This window comes from Staurois parvus, unplaced genomic scaffold (genome assembly GCF_062004578.1).
Source record: "Staurois parvus isolate SC_StPar_1 unplaced genomic scaffold, SC_StPar_1.0 ptg000574l, whole genome shotgun sequence".
Classification (NCBI taxonomy): domain Eukaryota; kingdom Metazoa; phylum Chordata; class Amphibia; order Anura; family Ranidae; genus Staurois; species Staurois parvus.
Window position 1 is genome coordinate 1,067,010 of NW_028318370.1, and position 24,337 is coordinate 1,091,346.

Here is a 24,337-nt window from a genome sequence, read left to right on the forward strand (position 1 = left end):
AGGACACAGGGGCCCCATGATCCCCTATTGCCCGGGGGCCCCATGAGTTGTCAGTCCGCCCCTGGTTTAAACCTACCAGCCCCATGTAGAAGTCCACTCTAGAGTGTGACATTGAAATGACGGAAACCAAAGAGACTTGTTTTTCTCCACTGCTGATTTTTCAGCAGTGGTTGCACAGATTTAAAAATCCAACATGAAAACCACAATGGGGGGGATTTACTAAAACAGGTGCACACAGAATCTGGTGCAGCTGTGTATAGTAACCAATCAGCTTCTAACTTCAGCTTGTTTTAAGGTTTGACAATAAAACCTAGAAGCTGATTGGTTACTTTCCACAGCTGCACCAGATTTTGTGTGCACCAGTTTTAGTAAATCCCTTCCAATGCTTCAGATGGTTGAGCAGAACTGTGACTGCTTTATAAGTGACAAGATTTCCTCTAAATCCCCCTAAAAATAAGTTTGATCATCTCTGATGAAGGAGGAATCGGGTAATCCATCCCTTTCATTCCACAGATATCAAATAACTGCCTTCCACTCAACTTCTGCCAGCTAGGCATCAATCTAAGGTCCCTATTTATAACTGAGAGCTGACACTGCAGGACATTACAGTGGGTACTACACAGTGTGTTTGCATTTTATGAGTCATTTTATACAATGCAGAGCTCAGTGAGAAGCCTACTATGTCCTTCAGAATGTTCTCTGATTTGGGGTCAAGATGCAAACTAATCGGAGAGCACATTTTTGCTTTATCACGGTGATGGAGTATTTTTGAAAAAACAGTGGTATAGCTGCAGTTAGGCAACACCACTGCTTTATAGTTGGTCCTCTTAGTGTCCCTCAGAAAAAAAAGTTGAGTCCCATTGTTGTTGTAAGGTTCTGTTTCGCTGAATTCCTACTCTATTTCCAGATATGGATTTGAAGGGGTGATATTATCCATTTATGGCCTCGACAGAGAGGATCTGCACTGCGACAAGGATGAAACATGCCATTTCCAGAAGTCAGAAGCCATTCTGAAGGAACTTGATGTGGAGAACGCCAAACTCTACCTAGACTTCATCATCCTTGGAGTCTTCTTTGTCACACTGCGTCTCATAGCCTACTTTGTACTCCGTTACAAAATCCGGGCAGAGAGATAAAAACCCGGGAGGGCAGTAAAGAAAACTGAGTCTAAATATAACCAAGGAAAATGCAGAGGGAACGATTTGTCCTACTACACCGGTCAAACGATGGCTGATTGTGGAGATGCCACCAAGACCTAACTGTCCATCCTTATTGGGTTAGATATTTTGTTGGGTAAGCTTCACTAAGCCTGCAGAGATTTTTCTTGGGCCTTTTTCTAAAGACACTTTCTAGATTTAACTAGGAAGAAACAAGAGGGAATTGTAGAATTTGGACTCTAGCCATTTCTTGAAGACTTCAGACTTGGAAAATGACCTTGACTACAAAGTCCTAAAATACTCTTGCAGCTAAAGACTGTGCTAAGGGGTTATGCTATAATCTGGAGGCTCGTTCCCGTGGATGTCTATAGTATTCCATCAATGTGTAAGTTTTACTTACGTGCAAGACGTCTTCTGCATCTCTTGTCGAGTTTGCAATTCGCCATCTTGACAAAGCCGCCCTTATTAACTAAGCTATGATTTTGTGTTTGTTTCGACAGAGCTGGTCTCGCGTTTAGGAGAAGTAACTGTACTAACCTCAAATTTATTTCTTATTCCCAAAATTTTGTTGGAAAGCCCCATTTGCAAAGTTTTGGCTTAGCTTAGCTGGGTTGATTTTTACCAAAATTGTAGACAATGGGTAATGACAAAAGAAGTGCAAAAACTGTGGCCAATGAGTAATGGCCACGTTAATAAGTAAGGGATGTTTCCTGAAGGTGAAGAATGTAAAAATTTGTTTGGAAAAACCAGACCACCAAAGTATATATGTCAGTTGTCTGTCACTTAACTTCCACCACTGAATTCATATGGAGGTGGGTTTCTGTTCATTATATTTTGATACCACAGGAAGGTTTTCAATGGGCTGTGTTGTTTAAAAGCAGTACTAAATCAAGCATCCTAATATTATGCCACTCAGTATTCAAAGAATCGTGGGTTAAAAGTATGCCCAATCTCCCACCCTTCACATCACTGATCTTCCCTGTATGCCCCATCCCATGGTTGCACTCATAAGCCATATGGTCAAAGCTCTACTGAAAGAATCTGAACCACCTTTCAGCTATGGAGAAGCTTATGCCTCACCACCTAATACTCCTCCCATGTGATGGAACTGGTACTTGATGACTGGCTCAGAGCTGTCACATGGGCAAATAAAATTAGTCTTGTATTAAAATGTTAGCAAAATGTTATGTTAAGGGACTAAATTACCTTTCCTTGAGAAAATACTGTTCCAAGTTCCTTTCAGTGATGGCCACATTGGCTGCATCTTTGCTGAAGGGGATAGTCGAGCTCCAGACTTGCTTTGAGGGCTTCATGCCTTTTTTTAAGTACTCAAGAAAAGATGGAGCAGCATGTTCTCCAGGAAAGGTGAATATTTTAGTTTTATTTTGCTCTCTGCAGCAAGGCTGTTAACAGAGTTCAAGAGCAGCCATTCAGAAATCTACTAACACCACTGGCTGCAGTAAACAATAACATAACTGGCTGCACATCCCCATTCCTTTTGGCACTGCTTTCATGAATAGTTTGCTAGTACCCTGCGACAGAATCCAGTAACCCAAGTTAACCAATCAAAAGGCAGCATATGCTATTTAGTATTAAAAAAGAGTTGACTTTTGGTTGCTCACTATTAGTGGCTGCACACCATTGCTATAGTCATTGGGTTATTGACTATGTCCAAGAATGGAAAAAAAGGCCAGTATATAACATTATCTCATCAATTCTATAAGAAATATTGAAGGTGCTTTGTATTTTTTGGCTTGGTTGTGTTACCCGCCCCTGGGAACCCCACAACTATTTTGGTTGCACTTTATAATTGTGATTGAGTAGTGTCTTTATTCCCTAGGAGGAAGACTAGTTTCCTTCAGTGCACTATATATTTTGAGGCTAAAGTACGTTGTAGATGTAAACCCAATGGCTAAAATCTCAAATAACTTCAGCAGTCCTTTCCAAAATTTTTAAATTCACAGAATTTCATTAAAATAATACCTGGTGATCCTGACATGAAGTTCCTTCCTGATATGGGGTGACAACACCCAGTCACTGGCTCCCTAATTCTCCCCTGCATTGTCACCCTGTAGAGCAGTCTTTCTCAACCTTGTTACTTCAGAGAAACCCATGGGAACCCCACTAAAACCAATTCTTTTAGGAGTCAGTGGAAAAAATGTCCCTTATATTTGTTTTCCAGGGAGAAGAATGCTCCACTCACAGTGGAGGTCACAATGCCACCCTTACAGACAGCTAAAGGGATCATTGGTGTCAAGCAACTGGCTACACCAAGTGGTGTTGGCCCCGAAACCATGTAGGCACCATCAAAAAGGAGGTCAATCAGCCACAGCTTGAGGAACCCCTAGAAACCCCATATTTTATTTTAACATAAAGTGTTTTTTTATGATACACAGTACTTGAGCTAAATGTATCATCCATTTAGGGTTTACATCTACTTAACTTGATACTACCGGTCCATCATCAAAGCTTGCGAATGTAGAGTTATTTTAGCCCGATTGTTTTCTCTGTACAAATCACATCCATTGACACAAACTACCTCAACTAGCTGTCCAAATCCGGGACACTCTGGGCCTCATGCTTACAGATATCTGAAAGTACTGTCTGTGTAGTACATAACGATCAAGCCAGTTTAGAAACAGAGAGAGCGAAGCTGGTTGGTTGTTTTAGGTAACATGAGTCTTCTTTAAAGTCAAGAGGTTCAGCATTTAGTGAAAGTACTTGCTTGCAGTACATTAGGCGAAGCCGTACCATAGTAGAATGTATCTAGAATGCTTCTTGCATGTACAGTAAGCATGCACACTAACGCCATCACTGTTGCTCCCCCTGTTGGAACAAGCATGTATTGCATCGCAACAGCGCCTTTGATGGTTATTGCTCTATTCCAGCCATGTCTACAGCAGTGAACTTTTAGTAAGATTTGGATTTGTTTCTATTTTTGGTATTATTTATGCAGTTGATTGTAAGAGAGGCGTAGAATGCAATAGATAGAAATCCTTTATTGTTCTCTTACTTGAGAAAAAGATTGGAGCGATCCTAATATATATATATCTATATATATTTTTTTGTTTTGCATTTATGGAGATGTTTATTAACGTTTTGTATAGAGAAATAAATTTTTATGGAAAGTCTCATTTTCATTTCATTGCCATGCATCGTTTGACCACAGACTCTCACCTCCATTTCACTCAGAAGCAGATTTCTTTATTGGACTACTATAGACATGTTCATTAAATCAAGCCAATGGGCAGTGAGAAATGGAACAAGTCATGGCAGCCAATCCGAGTTCAGTTCTGACCTGACGGCTTAATCTGATTTGTGCTTGTGATTTACTACACTTTCTTATTTTTGTTTGCACTTTATGGATATTAATCCTAGTTATTGGCTCTATTTTTGAAAAGACTGTCTGTAGCTAAAACCAGCCAATCAGATTAAATGTGTCATTCCAGTAATCTAACTGCCATTTTTCTAATAGGACGTGACAATGGGAAGAATATGCTGATTTTCACATACCCCATAGGGCTAAGAGTTTGATAACATGTGACTATAATACAGGTACTTGTATTAGCTTGTTGAGCATTCCATGCCAAAACCATGGCCATTGACGAAGAGTTGACATCTCTTTGTGTCTATAATAGCGTCCATTCTTCTGAGAAAGCTTCCCACAAGATGTTGGAGTATCTGTGGGAATAGGTGCCCATTGAGCCATAAAGTACAGATGTTGAATGAGAAGACCTGGCTCACAATTGGCCTTCTGATTCATTCCAAAGATGGTTGAGGTCAGTGCTCTGTGTAGGCAAGCTCATCAAACTATGTCTTTATGGAGCTGGCTTTGTACACAGGGGCATAGTCATGTTGAAACAGAAAAAGACCTTCCCTAAACTGTTGCCCCAAAGTTGGAAGCACACAAATAAAAAAATATATATGCCTTTGTATGATGTAGCATCACTGAAAACATCAAGTCAACGATTTAAAAAGGTGTCCACATAGGAAGCACAGTGGTTTAGTGGTTCTCACTGATGCCTTGCAACAGTTCTTGGATTAAATCTGAGCCAGGACTAGGGGCGGATTGACCATTTGGAAACTAGGGTACTGCCCGAGGGCCTGGGTCAGTAGGGGGCCCCATGAGATGCCCTTGGTACTTTTTTCATAGGCTTTTTTGAGTTTGGGCAAGGACACAGGGGCCCCATGATCCCCTATTACCCGGGGGCCCCATGAGTTGTCAGTCCGCCCCTGGCCAGGACACTACCTGCATGGAGTTTGCATGTCCCCCTTGTGCTTGAATGGGTTTGTTCCCACATTCCAAACACATGCTGGCAGCTTAATTGCTTCATGTCTAAATTGGCCCTGGTACATGTGTAAAAAAAATGGCCATGCGCATATTTCATCACATGCATGCTGATCCCAAGCCTGTGCAAATTGGGAGGGTCGAGGAAAAGACCAATCTCATTTACAAAAGAAAAAAAACAAGAAAATTCTGTGGAAAGGGCTTTCAAGCTTTCAAGAGTATCAGACATGATACCCAAAGAACTGGCCCATAGAGTCAGATACGACTGAATGCATATCACACATACAGTACATTTAGCCATATAGGTTATTCCTGGCACAGGTAAACAATTATTCGAGGACGTACACAATCTGCAGGTCCACAGTACCAAGAAATGAATATAAAGTAACAAGAAAGTGCTAATCCTGAGGGAAAAGACTTGTGCAATTATATCCAAGATAAAAAGGCTACAAGGGACTCCAGTATACATTTTATGTCTCATCCAAAGAACCAGATCTCTTTGCTTGCTTGTAAAAACCAAAACAAGTTATAAATTTGACAACAGGATTTCAAGGGCCAGGTGGATTTTAAAGCAGAAGTTCAGGTATGACAATTTTTACACAGTTACACTGGTCTAGTTTGGATCAATGTAAGTATGTATGTGCCATACTTGGGGGATACCTAGGAAAGTTGGAAATTATTGAGGTACACACCATTACCCCAAAATGGTTCACTATTAACTTTTGATAGACTTTTTGATTGTGACAAACTTAAATTATATGTAGAATGTTCCCTATGGCTTGATGCTGTCTTCCTTTCATTCCATATAAGCTGACTTCCCTAGAACAAATAAAAATGGCCACCTGCCCAAGTCTATAACTGGCTTATGAAGCAAGGACACAAACAGGCATCACATAGTGAATAAAGGGGAGAGAACAATGTTCTTGGACGACTTGCCAGCCAGCTTGCTAACAACCGAATTAACCTGTCTAACAGTATGTGTTTATAACAAGGGTTTAGTTAGCACACATTTGCAAATACATACGTAAGCCACAGAGCCACGTCATGGCACCCTGATAATCTGTGGTCCTAACTCTACAATTTGAGAGTCCCCATTATAGAGGCACATGCATTTAATGGATAGACCAAGGCAGGTGAACCTGAGGGAGCCACCCCTCTTAAAGGCAAAGGAGTGCACAGGACCCCAGCATGTAGCACAATGGCAGCCAGGGTCCTAGTGCACCCGCGTACATTCCATATAAGCTGACTTCCCTAGAGACCTGGATGGAACTCCAACTGGTTCTTCCCCAGAGACTCTGTTGGAGTTTCATCAGGCGTTAGACAGCTCCTACACTTTACTCTTCATCTTATATATTAGGAACCTCCACTAACATTGGAGCTCCACTACCCCAAACCCAAAACAAACTAGCGGTAGATCCGATGGTAGATCTGACTTGAATAGACCCTCACACCTCGAGTCTCATCAGGAAGACTAAAGCCATTGTACAGGGGACAATAGAAGGTTCCTACATTCAAATTGGCTTTTTATTGTTCCATTTTTTTTTGGAAGGAATTAAGGAAGTCCTTAGTGACAGCGAAAGAGTTGACAACCATAGCATACACCCAGGAGTGGCTTGTTTTTCTAAGATACAGCCACCTTGAAAATAAGCAAACACCACTGGACAATTTTAAATTTGGAGTGAACAATAACAAAGTAACAGCTTACTAATCTCAAACACATGGCAGAATCCCGGATGGGAAAAATCAATATTTGCCCTTTTAATCACATCTTCCCAAGGAAGTGTTATATATGTACTCTGGCGTCTACTCTTTCAAGGGTTTATGAATGGCTAAATACAGACTTTAACTCCTGATCTGACAGCAAGGGGCATATTTATTACTCCTGATCTGACAGCAAGGGGCATATCGATAACTCTTGATCTGACACTAAGGGGCATATCGATGACTCCTGATCTGACACCGAGGAGCATATTGATAACTCCTGATCTGACACTAAGGGGCATATTTATTACTCCTGATCTGACACTAAGGGGCATAGTTATAACTCCTGATCTGACACCGAGGAGCATATTTATAACTCCTGATCTGACACTAAGGGGCATATTGATAACTCCTAATCTGACACTAAGGGACATATTTATAACTCCTGATCTGACAGCGAGGAGCATATTTATAACTCCTGATCTGACACCAAGGTGCAGATTGATAATTCCTGATCTTACATTGAGGGACATATTGATAACTCCTGATCTGACAAAAAAATGGCATATTGATAACTCCTGATCTGACACCAAGGGGCATATTTATAACTCCTGATTTGACAGAGAGGAGCATATTGATAACTCCTGATTTGACTCCAAGGGGCAGATTGATCATTCCTGATCTTACGCTGAGGGGCATATTGATAACTCCTGATCTGATACAGAGGGACATATTTATAATTCTTGATCAGATAAGGGGCAGATTGATCATTCCTGATCTTACATTGAGGAACATATTGATAACTCCTGATCTGACACCAAGGGGCATATTGATAACTCCTGATTTGGCAGAGAGGAGCATATTGATAACTCCTGATTTGACAGAGAGGAGCATATTGATAATTATTGATTTGACTCCAAGGGGCAGATTGATCATTCCTGATCTTACACTGAGAGACATATTGATAACTCCTGATCTGATGCAGAGGGACATATTTATAACTCTTGATCAGATAAGGGGCATATTGATCTATCCTGATCTGATACTAAGGGGCATATTGATAACTGCTGATCTGACACCAAAGGGCATATTGATAACTCCTGATCTGACATTCAAGAGCATATTGATAACTCCTGATTTGACACCAAGGGGCATATTGATAAAGCAGTAAATGTGACGTTCACAAAACTTTGACTGGTAGCGAATCAATCACTGGCAGGGAAAAAACATATATAATAACTTGCTGTTTCTGCTGTAGACACCAGAGTTACCTGTTGTATATAATATCTTCTGCTTCATTCTGCTCAGAGGTATTATCAATTAACATTCTACCATCTCACTCATCTTTGATGAAGGGATTTTTTTTGGCCCCCAAAACGTGTTGCTGATTCTCCTCGGCTTGTTGTATACAGTTTAACAATAAAGACTTTAGACTCTTAAGGATTTTTCATTGGGTACTCTTTTTGACCCATTATACTTGGAGTTCTTGTTTCGGGTGAACATCCTTTCCTGGGGAGGTCCCTGTTTTTGAGCTGCCGAACACAAGCCAGTTGGGCTCCAGTATTGATTTTGTCTGCATTTTGATACATTGTGAAAATTTTTGTCCATCGCCTCTCTAGACCTACATCTTGGTTTGATGCACCATGAAGATTCACATGGAGTGAACTTTTGGTGAATGTCGGGTTCACTGCTTTATAAACATGCCCCTAAGTGTCCCTATAATCCTAAAAATGGCTATAGAACCGTATCAGAAAAGCTCGTTTTATCTTGTGTTACCACAACGCGTCAGTATGAACAGGTTCTAAACTGGGACTTGTAATGTGGAAATCTCTCCACCAGAGTTATAGATGAATGCCATGCAAATAAGAAAAATGCAGTTACATATTTTCTTAAAAATAATTCAATGTATTTTTGCTAAGTTACCGGAATCTTTCTTGATATCACCACTCTAGGAGAGGGAGGGCATCACTAGGAGGCAATCAGGCTTTTGTACATGCACACCTGCTAACCACATGATATAGCAGAGTCAACTGTTGCTTCTTCTGCATTGTCCAATCATACTAGTAGATGCCTGGTTGCAGTGGCCTAAGGATAGAACTAGTTTTAATATATGGACAGAGGTATTTCTCCTTTAAGGAGTTTACCTTGTGGTGAAAGTAACCTGGTCCTAGGCTGATGCCTCTCTGATCACAGTGGATGAACCATTCATCAGAAGATTTATTCTTGAGTGCAGGGTTATGAACGCCTGGTATGAACGATGACCTAGTGTAGTGATTCATTAAAAAGTATTTATTGGTAAAGAACATCAAAACACAACCAACATGTTTCAGGGGAAATGCCTCCCTTCTTCAGGGCTAGCATATTGTTACATACCTGATAAGAGACTAAGATGACAAGGTTGGCCTCACTTGTATCTCCAGCCCAGGACCCACTGAAGGTGGAACAGATGGTGCCAAGGGACAGGAGGAACACAAGGACTGGCAGGTGTTGCTGGTAGAACGTGCAGAAGGAGATGCAGGCTTGGGGGACATCAGGTCAGGAGATGCAACTGTTCAGGATGAGGCAGCTGAAGTTAAAGGAGCACACCGCGTACACCGCAGGTTCAGGGCATGAAGCTTGTCAGACTGAAGACAGGAACACGCTGTGATGATTAAGGCTAATAAGGGTGACAGCCACAGCAGGAACTCAGGGATAACATGGAGCCAAATCAGTGACAGAAGAAAAGTCATAGGTCTAGCCGAGGTCAGCAGAGGGCAGGCAATGCAGTACAGAGACATAGGCAGAAGTGTGGTCAAGGGTACAGCCAAGGTCAGGAAGAGTTACGCAGAAGAGCTATCAGGATCCGAAATCATGTCGGTACCAAGCCAAGTCAGCAACAGAGGTCAGACACAGGATAAAAGCAAGACGCAGGAACAGCTGAAGACCAGCCAGCACAGAACATAAGCAAGAGCACCCTGGCGTGTGATTTCCTCTATTCTGTGGGAAACACCACACGCATGCACATATCTGCACACCATACATCTCAGAGGGAATCCCTGATGCATATAGGAGACAAATAAATAAAATATGGTAGTTCAAATCAATTAGAAATGATCATTTGTTTTAGATGGAACCAGGGCTTTTTCTCAGAGAATAGGTGCAGGAGTCCCCCGTGTCTCCACCCTTTACTCTCCTCTGAAGACGGTTCCTTGGTTCCACCCTCTACCCACCTCCCAGCCCCTTTCATACAATACAGAGCCAAGTATCATTTTGTGGTGCTGAGTAATTTGTATGGAATTTGTTAATGATAACAAGAAAGGCAGCAAAGTAGATCCCCTGTTGCCAGCAACAGCAGACTATAGATCTATCCCAGTAACAATAGGCTCCCAACAGCCAGCATCAATAGACCCTTAAGCAGCCAGCAACGATTCCCCCCCCTAACAGTAATTCCCTTTCAGTAAGGATTGACCCCCCCAGCAACATAAGACCCATCCCCAGCAACATTAGATCCCCCACCAGCAACAATAGATCCCCAACACAAAAAAAAGATCCCATCTAGCAACAATAGAGCCCCCAGCATCCAATATCAGTAGACCCTCCAACACACCTTGCCAATACATACCTTCTTTCCTGGATGTGCCAGAACTGCGTTCCCCCTGAAAAAAAGCCCTGGAGAGAACTTATATAATGGTACAAATCAACACACGATGGTAGAGGTGATTGTAGCCGTATTAGTGCACAACAGTCGAGTGCTGCTCGTGATACTTTTTTTGTCTGAACTAACATCCACATTTTCAGGACAAGATTTCAGGAGGTACCTTCTTCTTTGAGGTCCATATGATGGTATATAGTGGGTTCTACTGTATAGTGGGTATATTTTGGGTTCTAGATTGTTTTCCTACAAGTAGAAAATTAGTTTTGCTTCCTTTGTCCCTAATAGAGGATTTCCCTTCATTCCATGTTTTGTCTGTCAACTATCAACTAGAGAGGAGGTGGGAAGATGTTCCCTCACTTCTTATCTTCTCAACCAAAAAAGACAAAAAGTAAGGACACATTTCCAAAACGGGGATTAAACAGAAATCAAAGGTCAGCAGAGGTTCTACCCCAACACACTCTATACAAATCTCATAAAAACGTTGAGCTAGAGTTGGACTTTACCATCTCAGCTTTTCATGGTGGATTCAGGAGTTAGTCGTGCCTTGTGGCTGGTAATTCTCGGTTTGACACCTTTGGCTGTAACGGGTTACCTGTAATGTAGACTCAGCAGTTGTGACACAAGTGTTGACTTGTTATCAGTTAGTTGCTGAAATCCAAGTTAAACAATTATAATCCAGGAGACTCAAAATCTGGCATTGCCTTATCTGAAGTTTGCTTCCTTGACTTTGCACTGAGGGGGTGTGATGCTGCGTCATGAAGTTACACGGAACTTGACCAACTTGGACCAATGCTCCAACAAAGTTGAACTCCAGTCTTCCCTTCAGTCTCGTACAGTTGGACAGGCTCCTCTCCTGGACTGAAATTGCTTGCTATGATTTCACTGAATACTGTGAGCTTCTCACAGTGTGCATCAGAAGCTGCAGCAAGTCAGATAGAGCTCTGCACCAATTCCTGGCTGGTTGATCATCATTCAGCGCCTGTACATGGCCCATTCCTTTCATTCATTGAGATTCAGTTTGTTTCAATCATGGAGTCTAACCTCCCTTGTGGGCATTATCAAGGACAGTCTGTGTGCATATGAACATGGACTCCTCCAAACTGAACCCCACCCATGTAGGCATTTTCATATTTGCATAACTCCTCCCAACAGCCAGTCCACTGATTGCATCAGGGCTGAGGACTATTGAAAGGAGTACTGAGGCAGGGTGCCACACCCTGCTGCCCCAACCCCATGATCTGAATGCATTGCCTAGAGAAGCACAGTGACCCATTGATGACATGTTATATTCCTCTACCGATATTAGTTATGTATATATACAGCTGCTGCTGTAGCTGCTTACAGTTCTTATCTATGTAGCTGCAAATCACTGGTGATCATCAGCAGCTGTACTGGATACTATGAGCAGCTGCTGATGTTGGCCAATCTATAGCTAGCACCAAACGCCCAAACGCTGTAGGGCCAATGCGTCACTACTCCATGGACCATGCATTTTTTTTTTTGAAGATGATTTGTTGGCTAGCATAAGGCACCTTTCACACGGGGCGGACCCGTCAGTGGATCCGCTTGCTCAGTGGGGGATCTCTCTGCTGATCCCAGCTGAGAAAGTGGATGACAGGTCCATGTCCGCTCCTCTGCTGCAGAGCAGACACAGCCCGCTGTCCTCTATGGGCGGTCGGATGGAAACAGACCGCCTGTCCGTTTCCATCCGACTGCCTACCCATCCGATTCAATGGGGAATGGATCCCCATTCGTCTTTTTTTGGCAGATCGGATTAAATGTCGGCGGATTGACCACTGCCCGAGGGCCCGAGGTCAGTAGGGGGCCCCATGAGATGCCCCTGGTACCTTTCATAGGCTTTTTTGGGTGTGGTTTGAGTGTGGGCAAGGACACAGGGGCCCCATGATTTCCTATTGCCCCATGAGTTGTCCGTCTGCCCCTGGACATTTACGCCTGCCACTCTATAGAGGAGAATAGAGGTTCCGATCGGGTTCGCCTGAAAAACGGGCAGGCGGACCCGCTCGGAATGTCCGTGTGAAAGGGGCCTAACAAATGTTATAAAACATGAACACGCTTTTTCAGGCGACCCGATCGGAACCTCCATTTCCCTCTATGGAGCGGCGGGTGTAAATAGATATGTGTCTGTGTACACCCGCCGACATCCGATCTGCCAAAAAGAGACGGATGGGGATCCATTCCCCTTTCGTCCATTGGATCGAATGGTATGGCAGTCAGTTTCCATCCGACCGCCCATAGAGGACAGCAGGCTGTGTCTTTGTCCGCTCTGCAGCAGCGGAGCGGACACAGACCTGTCAGAGAGATCCCTCGTTCAGCAAGCTGATCCTGATGATGAGCAAGCTGACCGGCTGATGGGTCCTCCACGTGTGAAAGGGGCCAATGACAAGATTTCTCTTTAAAGTAGACTTTGCTGCTTACATGGTTGATTTTATAGTATAATGTGGTCGACCTGCTGTGAGAATATGCCATTGACTTTATTATAAGAAGGTCTATGAGCAGGGGCAGACTGACAACTCATGGGGCCCCTGGGCAATAGGGGATCATGGGGCCCCTGTGTCCTTGCCCAAACTCAAAAACGCCTATGAAAAAGGTACCAGGGGCCAGGGGCGGACTGGTAACTCATGGGGCCCCCGGGCATTAGGAGATCATGGGGCCCCTGTGTCCTCACCCACACTCAAACCACACCCAAAAAAAGCCTATGAAAGGTACCAGGTGCATCTCATGGGGCCCCCTACTGACCCTGGGTCCTCGGGCAGTGCCCGAGTGCTGGAATGGTCAGTCCGCTCCTGCCAGGGGCATCTCATGGGGCCCCCTACTGACCCCATGCCCTCGGGCAGTGCCCAAGTTTCCAAATGGTCAGTCCGCCCCTGCCAGAGGCATCTCATGGGGCCCCCTACTGACCCCATGCACTGGGGCAGTGCCTGAGTTTCCAAATGGTCAGTCCGCCCCTGCCAGAGGCATCTCATGGGGCCCCCTACTGACCCCATGCACTCGGGCAGTGCCTGAGTTTCCAAATGGTCAGTCCGCCCCTGCCTATGAGTGAACATCTTAAAATGAGAATGTTTGAAGCCAAAGGCAACAAATCAGCTTCGACCTTTTATTTCCCAGTCTGCTCCTAAAATCATGAAAATGAAGATTCTGATTGGTTAATATGTGCAACATAGACAATTTCCTTCCAGTCCAGCAAGATGAAACTAATGAGATGCTACTACATATTTATCTTCCTTGTAGCTACTCACTGCCGTGCTACTTTCATCCAGACAATTATGTGCTGTCCAAGGCTAGCTGTAAGGTGAGACAGGGTGCCCCTCCCCCTCCCTCCACTGCTGTCCGACAACACAGCTATAAAGGAGATAGTTGCTTTGACAAAAAGCTGTTTTGTTTGTCTCCAAGCATTAGTAGTTAGTTCCACATCATTACAGTATACAATGTGCACTGTCCTCTATTTCTTCCCATCGGATTCATCAGTTGCTTTCTGGTCCTCTGGATGCTACATTACATGATTGTTTAGCCATTTAATAAACAAGTAGGTTTCTCGGGGGTGGGGCCTATTTCCTGGTATATAAGAAGTTGGTCTCTCAAGCTTGGCCTGTGGGGGCCCAAATGTGCCTGGGTAAAGTTATAAAATGTACAGTGACTAAGTTGTTCAAAAGATTTTCTAGCTGCAACGTAAAGATAGATTTAAATCAGTGGTTCTCAACCTTCCTAATGCCGTGACCCTTTAATACAGTTCCTCATGTTGTGGTGACCCCCAACCATAAAATTATTTACCCAGTAATTATAATTCATGAGTGTCGTTTTACCTCCAATACTGCTGCTTTCAACACAGTAGCTGCTTTCAACACAGTAGCTGCTTTCAACACAGTAGCTGCTTTCAACACAGTAGCTGCTTTTAACAGAGTAGCTGCTTTCAACACAGCAGCTGCTTTCTACACAGTAGCTGCTCTTTACACATCGGAAATATGTGTTTTCTGATGGTCTTAGGGGACCCCTGTGAAAGGGTCGTTCGACCCCCAAAAGGGTCGCGACCCACAGGTTCAGAACCACTGATTTAAAGGAAGAGAACTATTTTCCCCAGCCTGTAGAATATTTTTGGGTAAAGGAATATAACGAGCATGTATTTAGAACCGTATTATCAAATACCTATGGAAAAATGTTATTTTTTTAAATACTGCAAAATTGATAATGTCTAAAATTCTATATTGTGTTTGTATAGCTGTGTGGGGGAGGGAAGGGGGGTTATTTTTAATATCTATGTTTATTAGATATTTAGTGGACCTATCAGTACTAGAAAGTTAAAGAAGAATTCCAGCCAACAGGAAAAAACTTAGATTTCCACTGCCTGCCTGTAAGATCTTTCCTTCATCTGTACACAATCTGTGTTGCACCGTGTAGCAGTTTTATCAATAGGCAAGACTCCCTTTTTCTGAGAGTGCAATTATTTCTCAGGAAAGAGTCCTTAAAGTAGACCTTCACTCAAAAGTGAAAGTGCCACGATTCCTCCTTTCTACCCCTAACATGAAACACCTTCGATTTTTTTTTTTCAATTGGGTGCCTTTTTTGTCAGGTGCCCACTCCTTTTTTTCTCACGCCCCCCTGTAGGCAGCCTTTCGAGACACACCTCCCAGGAGGCTGAAGGACCAGTCCCACAGCACCATGGGTGGGAAGCTGGATGTGATTCTTTAGGGAGTCCATATCCATGATGGTAGCTGGGATCCTCCGCCCCTGAGGAACTAAATACCCTTTTTAACCAGCACTGTCCAATATATGTCTTTTGATGCTTCTTCGGGTATTATTTGGTCTCAGCCACCCTTATTTTTGGCCGTATTCTATTAACAGCAGCCAGTACAGACTCATTCACCAGCAGGGGCGGACTGACCATTTGGAAACTCGGGCACTGCCCAAGGGCCCGGGGTCAGTAGGGGGCCCCATGAGATGCCCCTGGTACCTTTTTCATAGGTTTTTTTGAGTTTGGGCAAGGACACAGGGGCCCCATGATCCCCTATTGCCCGGGGGCCCCATGAGTTGTCAGTCCGCCCCTGGTACTGATCACTCATTGTGTTCATTCAGGAAAGGAAGGGGCTGGTAAATGTGACATATTTACTGGCCCCTTCCTCCACTTTCCATCCTGAAGGATCCTTTTGTGTGCTTGTAGCTGCCGGTGAGAAGGAGAGGAGGGAAGCCCGCAGCACTGCAGGGCACACAGAGGAGCCCCAAGGACACAGGGGCCCCATGATCCCCTATTGCCCGGGGGCCCCAGGAGTTGTCAGTCCGCTCCTGTCCACCAGCCTGATTTCCAATGTATCTTGTGTGCTGGGAAAAATGGTAATCAAATGCAAAGAATGAATACAGGCAACTGCACAAAGCACAGTATAGATGGCACTTTCATTTTTTTTCCTTTTGTCTGGAGTGCTTCTTTTAAGCAGCCCTTCTTTGCGCTTGTCCAGTGTTCATTCTGGAACCAGTGAGGTTAATGTGGCAGAGGCACTCTGCACCTCATGCCACGAGGATATCACTAGTTTCTTGTGGATGAAAGGCTGCGTTCTTTGCAAATGTTCTCCAAGAAAGGATTAAAAATCTTTAATTTTTTTTTACAAATGGCCCTTGCCTTGTTAATAAGAGAGGCCAAGGGCTGTGTGAGGTCAGAATGCCTATCTGAAACCAGCCATGCTGAGAATGACTCTGAATGGTGCTACTATAGATACATAGACAGGTCCGTGAGTATGAAAAGCCCACCATAGATAGATCAAATCTTGGCTGGTTCAGCAGGGACTGGTTGGGATTCGATCTATCTATGGGCAGGCTGGTTGTACTGATATCGATTCATTGATCGCCTTTAATACAACCAGCCTGTCAGATTTTTTGCATGCAATCAATGCAGGCTGCTATAGCCACCGCCAGTGATCATTGTGTTCTGCCGACAGGGACAGCTCCCCACCAGCGCTGTGGGGGGATTCCCCTATGAACACTAATGGTGTTGATGGGGGAATCAAGCAATTCACAGGTGGAAGTAAAGAAAGTTGTTTAACCTATTGCTGGCTTAAAGCAGCAAGAGTGATATAAGATGAGGGTTGTATGAGGTCTGAGCACTTATCTGAAACCAGCCAGGCTAAGAATGACTCTGGATGGCAGTATTATAGGTACATAGACAGATCTGTGAGTGTATAAGGCAGGATCTTATCCCAGCATGGGTGATATAAGATAAGGGCTGTGTGAGGTCTGGGAACTTATCTGAAGCCAGCCAGGCTGATAATTACTCTGGATGGAGCTACTATAGATATATAGACAGATCTGTGAGTATGTAAGGCAGGATCTTATCCCAGCATGGGTGATATAAGATAAGGGCTGTGTGAAGTCTGAGAACTTATCTGAAACCAGCCATGCTGGGAATGACTCTGAATGGCATTATTATAGATACATAGGCAAATCTGTAAGTATCTAAGGCAGCACCTTATCCCAGCATGGGTGATATAAGATAAGGGCTGTGTGATTCTGAGTACTTATCTGAAACCAGCCATGCTGGGAATGACTCTGAATGGTTCTATTATGGATACATAGACAGATCTGTGAGTATCTAAGAGACCACCTTATCTCAGCATGGGTGATATAAGATAAGGGCTGTGTGAGGTCTGATCGTTTATCTGAAACCAGCCAATGCTGAGAATGACCCTGGAAGGTGCTACTATAGATACATAAACAGATCTGTGAGCATCTAAGGCAGCACCTTATTCCAGCATGCATGGGTGACATTAGACAAGGGCTGTGTCAGGTCTGAACACTTATCTGAAACCAGCCAAGCTGAGAATGACTCTAGATAAATTTAATATAGATTCATGGACAGATCTGTGAGTATCTAAGGAAGCACCTTATCTCAGCATTGGTGATATACGATGAGGGCTGTGTGAGGTCTGAACACTTATCTGAAACCAGCCAAGCTGAGAATCACTCTAGATAGTTGTAATATAGATTCATAGACAGATCTGTGAGTATCTAAGGAAGCACCTTATCTCAGCATTGGTGATATACGATGAGGGCTGTGTGAGGTCTGAACACTTATCTGAAACCAGCCAAGCTGAGAATGACTCTAGATAGTTGTAATATAGATTCATAGACAGATCTGTAAGTATCTAAGGAAGCACCTTATCTCAGCATTGGTGATATACGATGAGGGCTGTGTGAGGTCTGAGCACTTATCTGAAACCAGCCAAGCTGAGAAATGACTCTGGATGGTGCTACTATAGATACAGATCTGTGAGTATCTAAGGCAGCACCTTATGGGTGATATAGGATAAGGGCCTAAACCTCACACAGCCCTCATCTCTCCCTGTAAAAGCTTCTTTATAAGTGGAACGAGTTGAAATCTTTTGGTAAGAACTTCTTTAAAGCTTAGGTCCAGAATCAAATGGGGTTCTCCATTTTGTATGAATGACAGGTGCACTTTAACAATATATTAACATGTCTTGAACTAGAATTCATTTTATGATGATTATTTTTTTTTAACAATGCAAGAATCAATGCAAGTAACTTTAAATCAGCGTGCAGCAATGTGCATTTCTGTATGTTGTGGAAGTGGATCGTCCATCCATGCGTGAAGTGCTCCGTGTCACTTCACTAGGGGGAGTTCCGGAGGAGACGCTTCTCGCACGCTGCCATAGATTTGCACTGCTCTCGATTGTTCATTGACTGTATCTGCTCTACTTCTATGGAACAATGTACTGTACATTATTCGACAATTAGGATGTGGGCATTTCAATAAAGATGTACATTTATGGAGGGCTGTGTGCTGTGTCTTTAACATTGCAAGAATCCAACAATTTCTGTGTGAAATGTATCCGAAGGTGACGGAAGGAGCCAAAAGCATCCAGTAGGGGGGCATGCTATCTGACACCGGAAGTGGTATCCAGATCTCTGCAAGCAAAGTAATAATTAAACTTTTTCTTTTACAGGGGCCTGGCCTGCAGTCACTTTTAAGGGAACATTATGGGGTGTACATAACAAAAGCAGAACTATTCATCCTGTGAAACTTCATGTGCGAATGGAGGGAAAATCTAATGTTATTAGACTGGTTTTTTTCTAGGATGAATGTTATTCATTCATAAAAAATAGGGTGGGAAAATTCCGCATTACAGCCATTAGGTATTTTCTCTCCAGGTCGAATGTTATTCAGCTATTTTATCTCCATGTTGAATGTTATTCAGCTATGTTCTCTCCAGGTTGAATGTTATTCAGCTATGTTCTCTCCAGGTTGAATGTTATTCAGCTATTTTCTCTCCGGGTCGAATGTTATTCAGCTATTTTCTCTCCAGGTCGCATGTTATTCAGCCATTTTCTCTCCAGGTCGAATGGTATTGATTCAGAAAAAAATGATGCTTTAAAACAAATTACACATTATGACCACTAGATGGAACTGAAGATCTTAGTAAATAAGTATTAATTTCCTATAAATCATCAGCTCCATCTAGTGGCCATAAAGCAGTATTTTCCTGATTCACTCCATTCTGTATAAATGAATAGCAATCAACCTGGAGCTAAAATAGCCTAGTCACATTCTATTTTCCCCCGCTTGTACAGAACAAATGTACATGCAGTTTCAGAGGACTAATAGCTCTGCGAATTTTAAATTATTACACCCCATAGTGTTTTTGCAGATTTTTTTTCTTTCTTCATGGATGAAAGGGCATCCAGAGCGCTTCAAGAGAGCAAAGTTCCAATATACCACCTGCCAGAAAGGAAAGAATGAAACTTCTTTTACAGGGGATTCTTCTTGTATATTTTTTAAACTGGGGACAGGGACGCTTTAAAGGGAACATAAAGGGGTGTATTTATCCAAAGCAGAGTTATTCATCCCGTGAAACTGCGTGTGTGAGTGGATACAAAGTCAAATGTTATTCAGCTATTTTCTCTCCAGGTCGAATGTTATTCAGCTATGTTCTCTCCAGGTTGAATGTTATTCAGCTATTTTCTCTCCAGGTTGAATGTTATTCAGCTATGTTCTCTCCAGGTTGAATGTTATTCAGCTATTTTCTCTCCGGGTCGAATGTTATTCAGCTATTTTCTCTCCAGGTCGCATGTTATTCAGCCATTTTCTCTCCAGGTCGAATGGTATTGATTCAGAAAAAAATGGTGCTTTAAAACAAATTACACATTATGACCACTAGATGGAACTGAAGATCTTAGTAAATAAGTATTAATTTCCTATAAATCATCAGCTCCATCTAGTGGCCATAAAGCAGTATTTTCCTGATTCATCCTATTCTGTATGAATGAATAGCAATCAACCTGGAGCTAAAATAGCCTAGTCACATTCTATTTTCCCCCGCTTGTACAGAACAAATGTACATGCAGTTTCAGAGGACTAATAGCTCTGCGAATTTTAAATTATTACACCCCATAGTGTTTTTGCAGATTTTTTTTCTTTCTTCATGGATAAAAGGGCATCCAGAGCGCTTCAAGAGAGCAAAGTTCCAATATACCACCTGCCAGAAAGGAAAGAATGAAACTTCTTTTACAGGGGATTCTTCTTGTATATTTTTTAAACTGGGGACAGGGACGCTTTAAAGGGAACATAAAGGGGTGTATTTATCCAAAGCAGAGTTATTCATCCCGTGAAACTGCGTGTGTGAGTGGATACAAAGTCAAATGTTATTCAGCTATTTTCTCTCCAGGTCGAATGTTATTCAGCTATGTTCTCTCCAGGTTGAATGTTATTCAGCTATTTTCTCTCCAGGTTGAATGTTATTCAGCTATGTTCTCTCCAGGTTGAATGTTATTCAGCTATTTTCTCTCCGGGTCGAATGTTATTCAGCTAGTTTCTCTCCAGGTCGCATGTTATTCAGCCATTTTCTCTCCAGGTCGAATGGTATTGATTCAGAAAAAAATGGTGCTTTAAAACAAATTACACATTATGACCACTAGATGGAACTGAAGATCTTAGTAAATAAGTATTAATTTCCTATAAATCATCAGCTCCATCTAGTGGCCATAAAGCAGTATTTTCCTGATTCATCCTATTCTGTATGAATGAATAGCAATCAACCTGGAGCTAAAATAGCCTAGTCACATTCTATTTTCCCCCGCTTGTACAGAACAAATGTACATGCAGTTTCAGAGGACTAATAGCTCTGCGAATTTTAAATTATTACACCCCATAGTGTTTTTGCAGATTTTTTTTCTTTCTTCATGGATAAAAGGGCATCCAGAGCGCTTCAAGAGAGCAAAGTTCCAATATACCACCTGCCAGAAAGGAAAGAATGAAACTTCTTTTACAGGGGATTCTTCTCGTATATTTTTTAAACTGGGACAGGGACGCTTTAAAGGGAACATACAGGGGTGTATTTATCCAAAGCAGAGTTATTCACCCTGTGAAAGTGCGTGTGTGAGTGGATACAAAGTCAAATGTTATTCAGCTATTTTCTCTCCAGGTTGAATGTTATTCAGCTATGTTCTCTCCAGGTTGAATGTTATTCAGCTATTTTCTCTCCAGGTTGAATGTTATTCAGCTATTTTCTCTCCAGGTCGAATGTTATTCAGCTATTTTCTCTCCAGGTCGCATGTTATTCAGCTATTTTCTCTCCAGGTCGAATGGTATTGATTCAGAAAAAAATGGTGCTTTAAAACAAATTACACATTATGACCACTAGATGGAACTGAAGATCTTAGTAAATAAGTATTAATTTCCTATAAATCATCAGCTCCATCTAGTGGCCATAAAGCAGTATTTTCCTGATTCATCCTATTCTGTATGAATGAATAGCAATCAACCTGGAGCTAAAATAGCCTAGTCACATTCTATTTTCCCCCGCTTGTACAGAACAAATGTACATGCAGTTTCAGAGGACTAATAGCTCTGCGAATTTTAAATTATTACACCCCATAGTGTTTTTGCGTATATTTTCTTCTTTCTTCATGGATAAAAGGGCATCCAGAGCGCTTCAAGAGAGCAAAGTTCCAATACACCACCTGCCAGAAAGAATGAAACTTCTTTTACAGGGAATTCTTCTTGTATATTTTTTAAACTGGGACAGGGACGCTTTAAAGGGAACATAAAGGGGTGTATTTCTCCAAAGCAGAGTTATTCACCCCGTGAAACTGCGTGTGTGAGTGGATACAAAGTCAAATGTTATTCAGCTATTTTCTCTCCAGGTCGAATGTTATTCAGCTATGTTCTCTCCAGGTCGAATGTTATTCTGCTATTTTCTCTCCAAGTCGAATGTTATTCAGCTATTTTCTCTCCAGGTCGAATGTTATTCAGCTATTTTCTCTCCAAGTCGAATGTTATTCAGCTATTTTCTGTCCAGGTTGAATGTTATTCAGCTATTTTCTCTCCAGGTTATTGATTCTGAGAAAAATAGTGCTTTAAAACAAATTACACATTATGACCACTAGATGGAACTAAAGATCTTAGTAAATAAGCATTCATTTCCTATAATCGTCAACTCCATCTCGTGGCCATAAAGCAGTATTTTCCTATTCTGTATGAATTCTGTATGAATGAATAGCAATCAACCTGGAGCTAAAATAGTCTAGTCACATTCTAATTTTCCCCGTTTGCACAAAACAAATGTACATGCAGTTTCAGAGGACTAATAGCTCTGCGAATTTTAAATAAATACACGTCATAGTGTTTTTGCAGATATTTTTTTCTTTCTTCAAGGATAAAAGGGCATCCAGAGCCCTTCAAGAGAGCAAAGTTCCAATACACCACCTGCCAGAAAGAATGAAACTTCTTTTACAGGGAATTCTTCTTGTATATTTTTTAAACTAGGGACAGGGACGCTTTAAAGGGAACATAAAGGGGTGTATTTACCCAAAGCAGAGTTATTCACCTTGTGAAACTGCTTGTGTGAGTGGAGGCAAAGTCAAATTGTATTCAGCTATTTTCTCTCCAGGTTGAATGTTATTCAGCTATTTTCTCTCCAGGTCGAATGTTATTCAGCTATTTTCTCTCCAGGTCGAATGGTATTGATTCAGAAAAAAATGGTGCTTTAAAACAAATTACACATTATGACCACTAGCTGGAACTGAAGATCTTAGTAAATAAGTATTAATTTCCTATAAATCATCGGCTCCATCTAGTGGCCATAAAGCAGTATTTTCCTGATTCACTCCATTCTGTATGAATGAATAGCAATCAACCTGGATCTAATGTAGCCTAGTCACATTCTATTTTCCCCCGCTTGTACAGAACAAATGTACATGCAGTTTCAGAGGACTAATAGCTCTGCGAATTTTAAATTATTACACCCCATAGTGTTTTTGCAGATATTTTCTTCTTTCTTCAAGGATAAAAGGGCATCCAGTGCGCTTCAAGAGAGCAAAGTTCCAATATACCACCTGCCAGAAAGGCAAGAATGAAACTTCTTTTACAGGGGATTCTTCTCGTATATTTTTTAAACTGGGGACAGGGACTCTTTAAAGGGAACATAAAGGGGTGTATTTATCCAAAGCAGAGTTATTCACCTTGTGAAACTGCGTGTGTGAGTGGAGGCAAAGTCAAATGTTATTCAGCTATTTTCTCTCCAGGTCGAATGTTATTCAGCTATTTTCTCTCCAGGTCGAATGTTATTCAGCTATTTTCTCTCCAGGTCGCATGTTATTCAGCTATTTTCTCTCCAGGTCGAAAGGTATTGATTCAGAAAAAAATGGTGCTTTAAAACAAATTACACATTATGACCACTAGATGGAACTGAAGATCTTAGTAAATAAGTATTAATTTCCTAGAAATCATCGGCTCCATCTAGTGGCCATAAAGCAGTATTTTCCTGATTCACTCCATTCTGTATAAATGAATAGCAATCAACCTGGATCTAATGTAGCCTAGTCACATTCTATTTTCCCCCGCTTGTACAGAACAAATGTACATGCAGTTTCAGAGGACGAATAGCTCTGTGAATTTTAATAAATACACCCCATAGCGTTTTTGCAGATATTTTCTTCTTTCTTCAAGGATAAAAGGGCATCCAGTGCGCTTCAAGAGAGCAAAGTTCCAATACACCACCTGCCAGAAAGGCAAGAATGAAACTTCTTCTCTTACAGGGGATTCTTCTTGTATATGTCTAAACTGGGGACAGGGACGCTTTAAAGGGAACATACAGGGGTGTATTTATCCAAAGCAGAGTTATTCACCCTGTGAAACTGCGTGTGTGAGTGGAGGCAAAGTCAAATGTTATTCAGCTATTTTCTCTCCAGGTCGAATGTTATTCATTCAGAAAAAAATAGAGTGGTTTGAAAAAATATCACATCATGACCACTAGATGGAGCTGCCGATTTTAGTAAAAAAGTATTCATTTTGAATAATCATCAGCTCCATCTAGTGGCCATAAAGCAGTATTTTCCTGATTCACTCCATTCTGTATGAATGAATAGCAATCAACCTGGAGCTAAAATAGCCTAGTCACATTCTATTTTCCCCCGCTTGTACAGAACAAATGTACATGCAGTTTCAGAGGACTAATAGCTCTGTGAATTTTAACCACCTTCCACCCGCCCTATAGTACAATGATGGGTGCAAGGTGGTTCTCTCGTTCTGATAGGACATCA

General features: G+C 42.1%; 1 protein-coding gene across 1 annotated transcript in view; it reads left to right on the forward strand.

The window, feature by feature from the left end:
• ABCG1 (ATP binding cassette subfamily G member 1) overlaps positions 1 to 18,571 on the forward strand; it is a 139,638-nt gene extending 121,067 nt beyond the window's left edge. Inside the window, exon 15 of the mRNA XM_089691891.1 lies at positions 908 to 18,571. Coding sequence (XP_089548017.1) covers positions 908 to 1,136 — 229 coding nt within the window. The 3' untranslated portion in view covers positions 1,137 to 18,571. The remainder of the gene's footprint in view (positions 1 to 907) is intronic.
• The last annotated feature ends 5,766 nt before the right edge of the window (positions 18,572 to 24,337 follow it).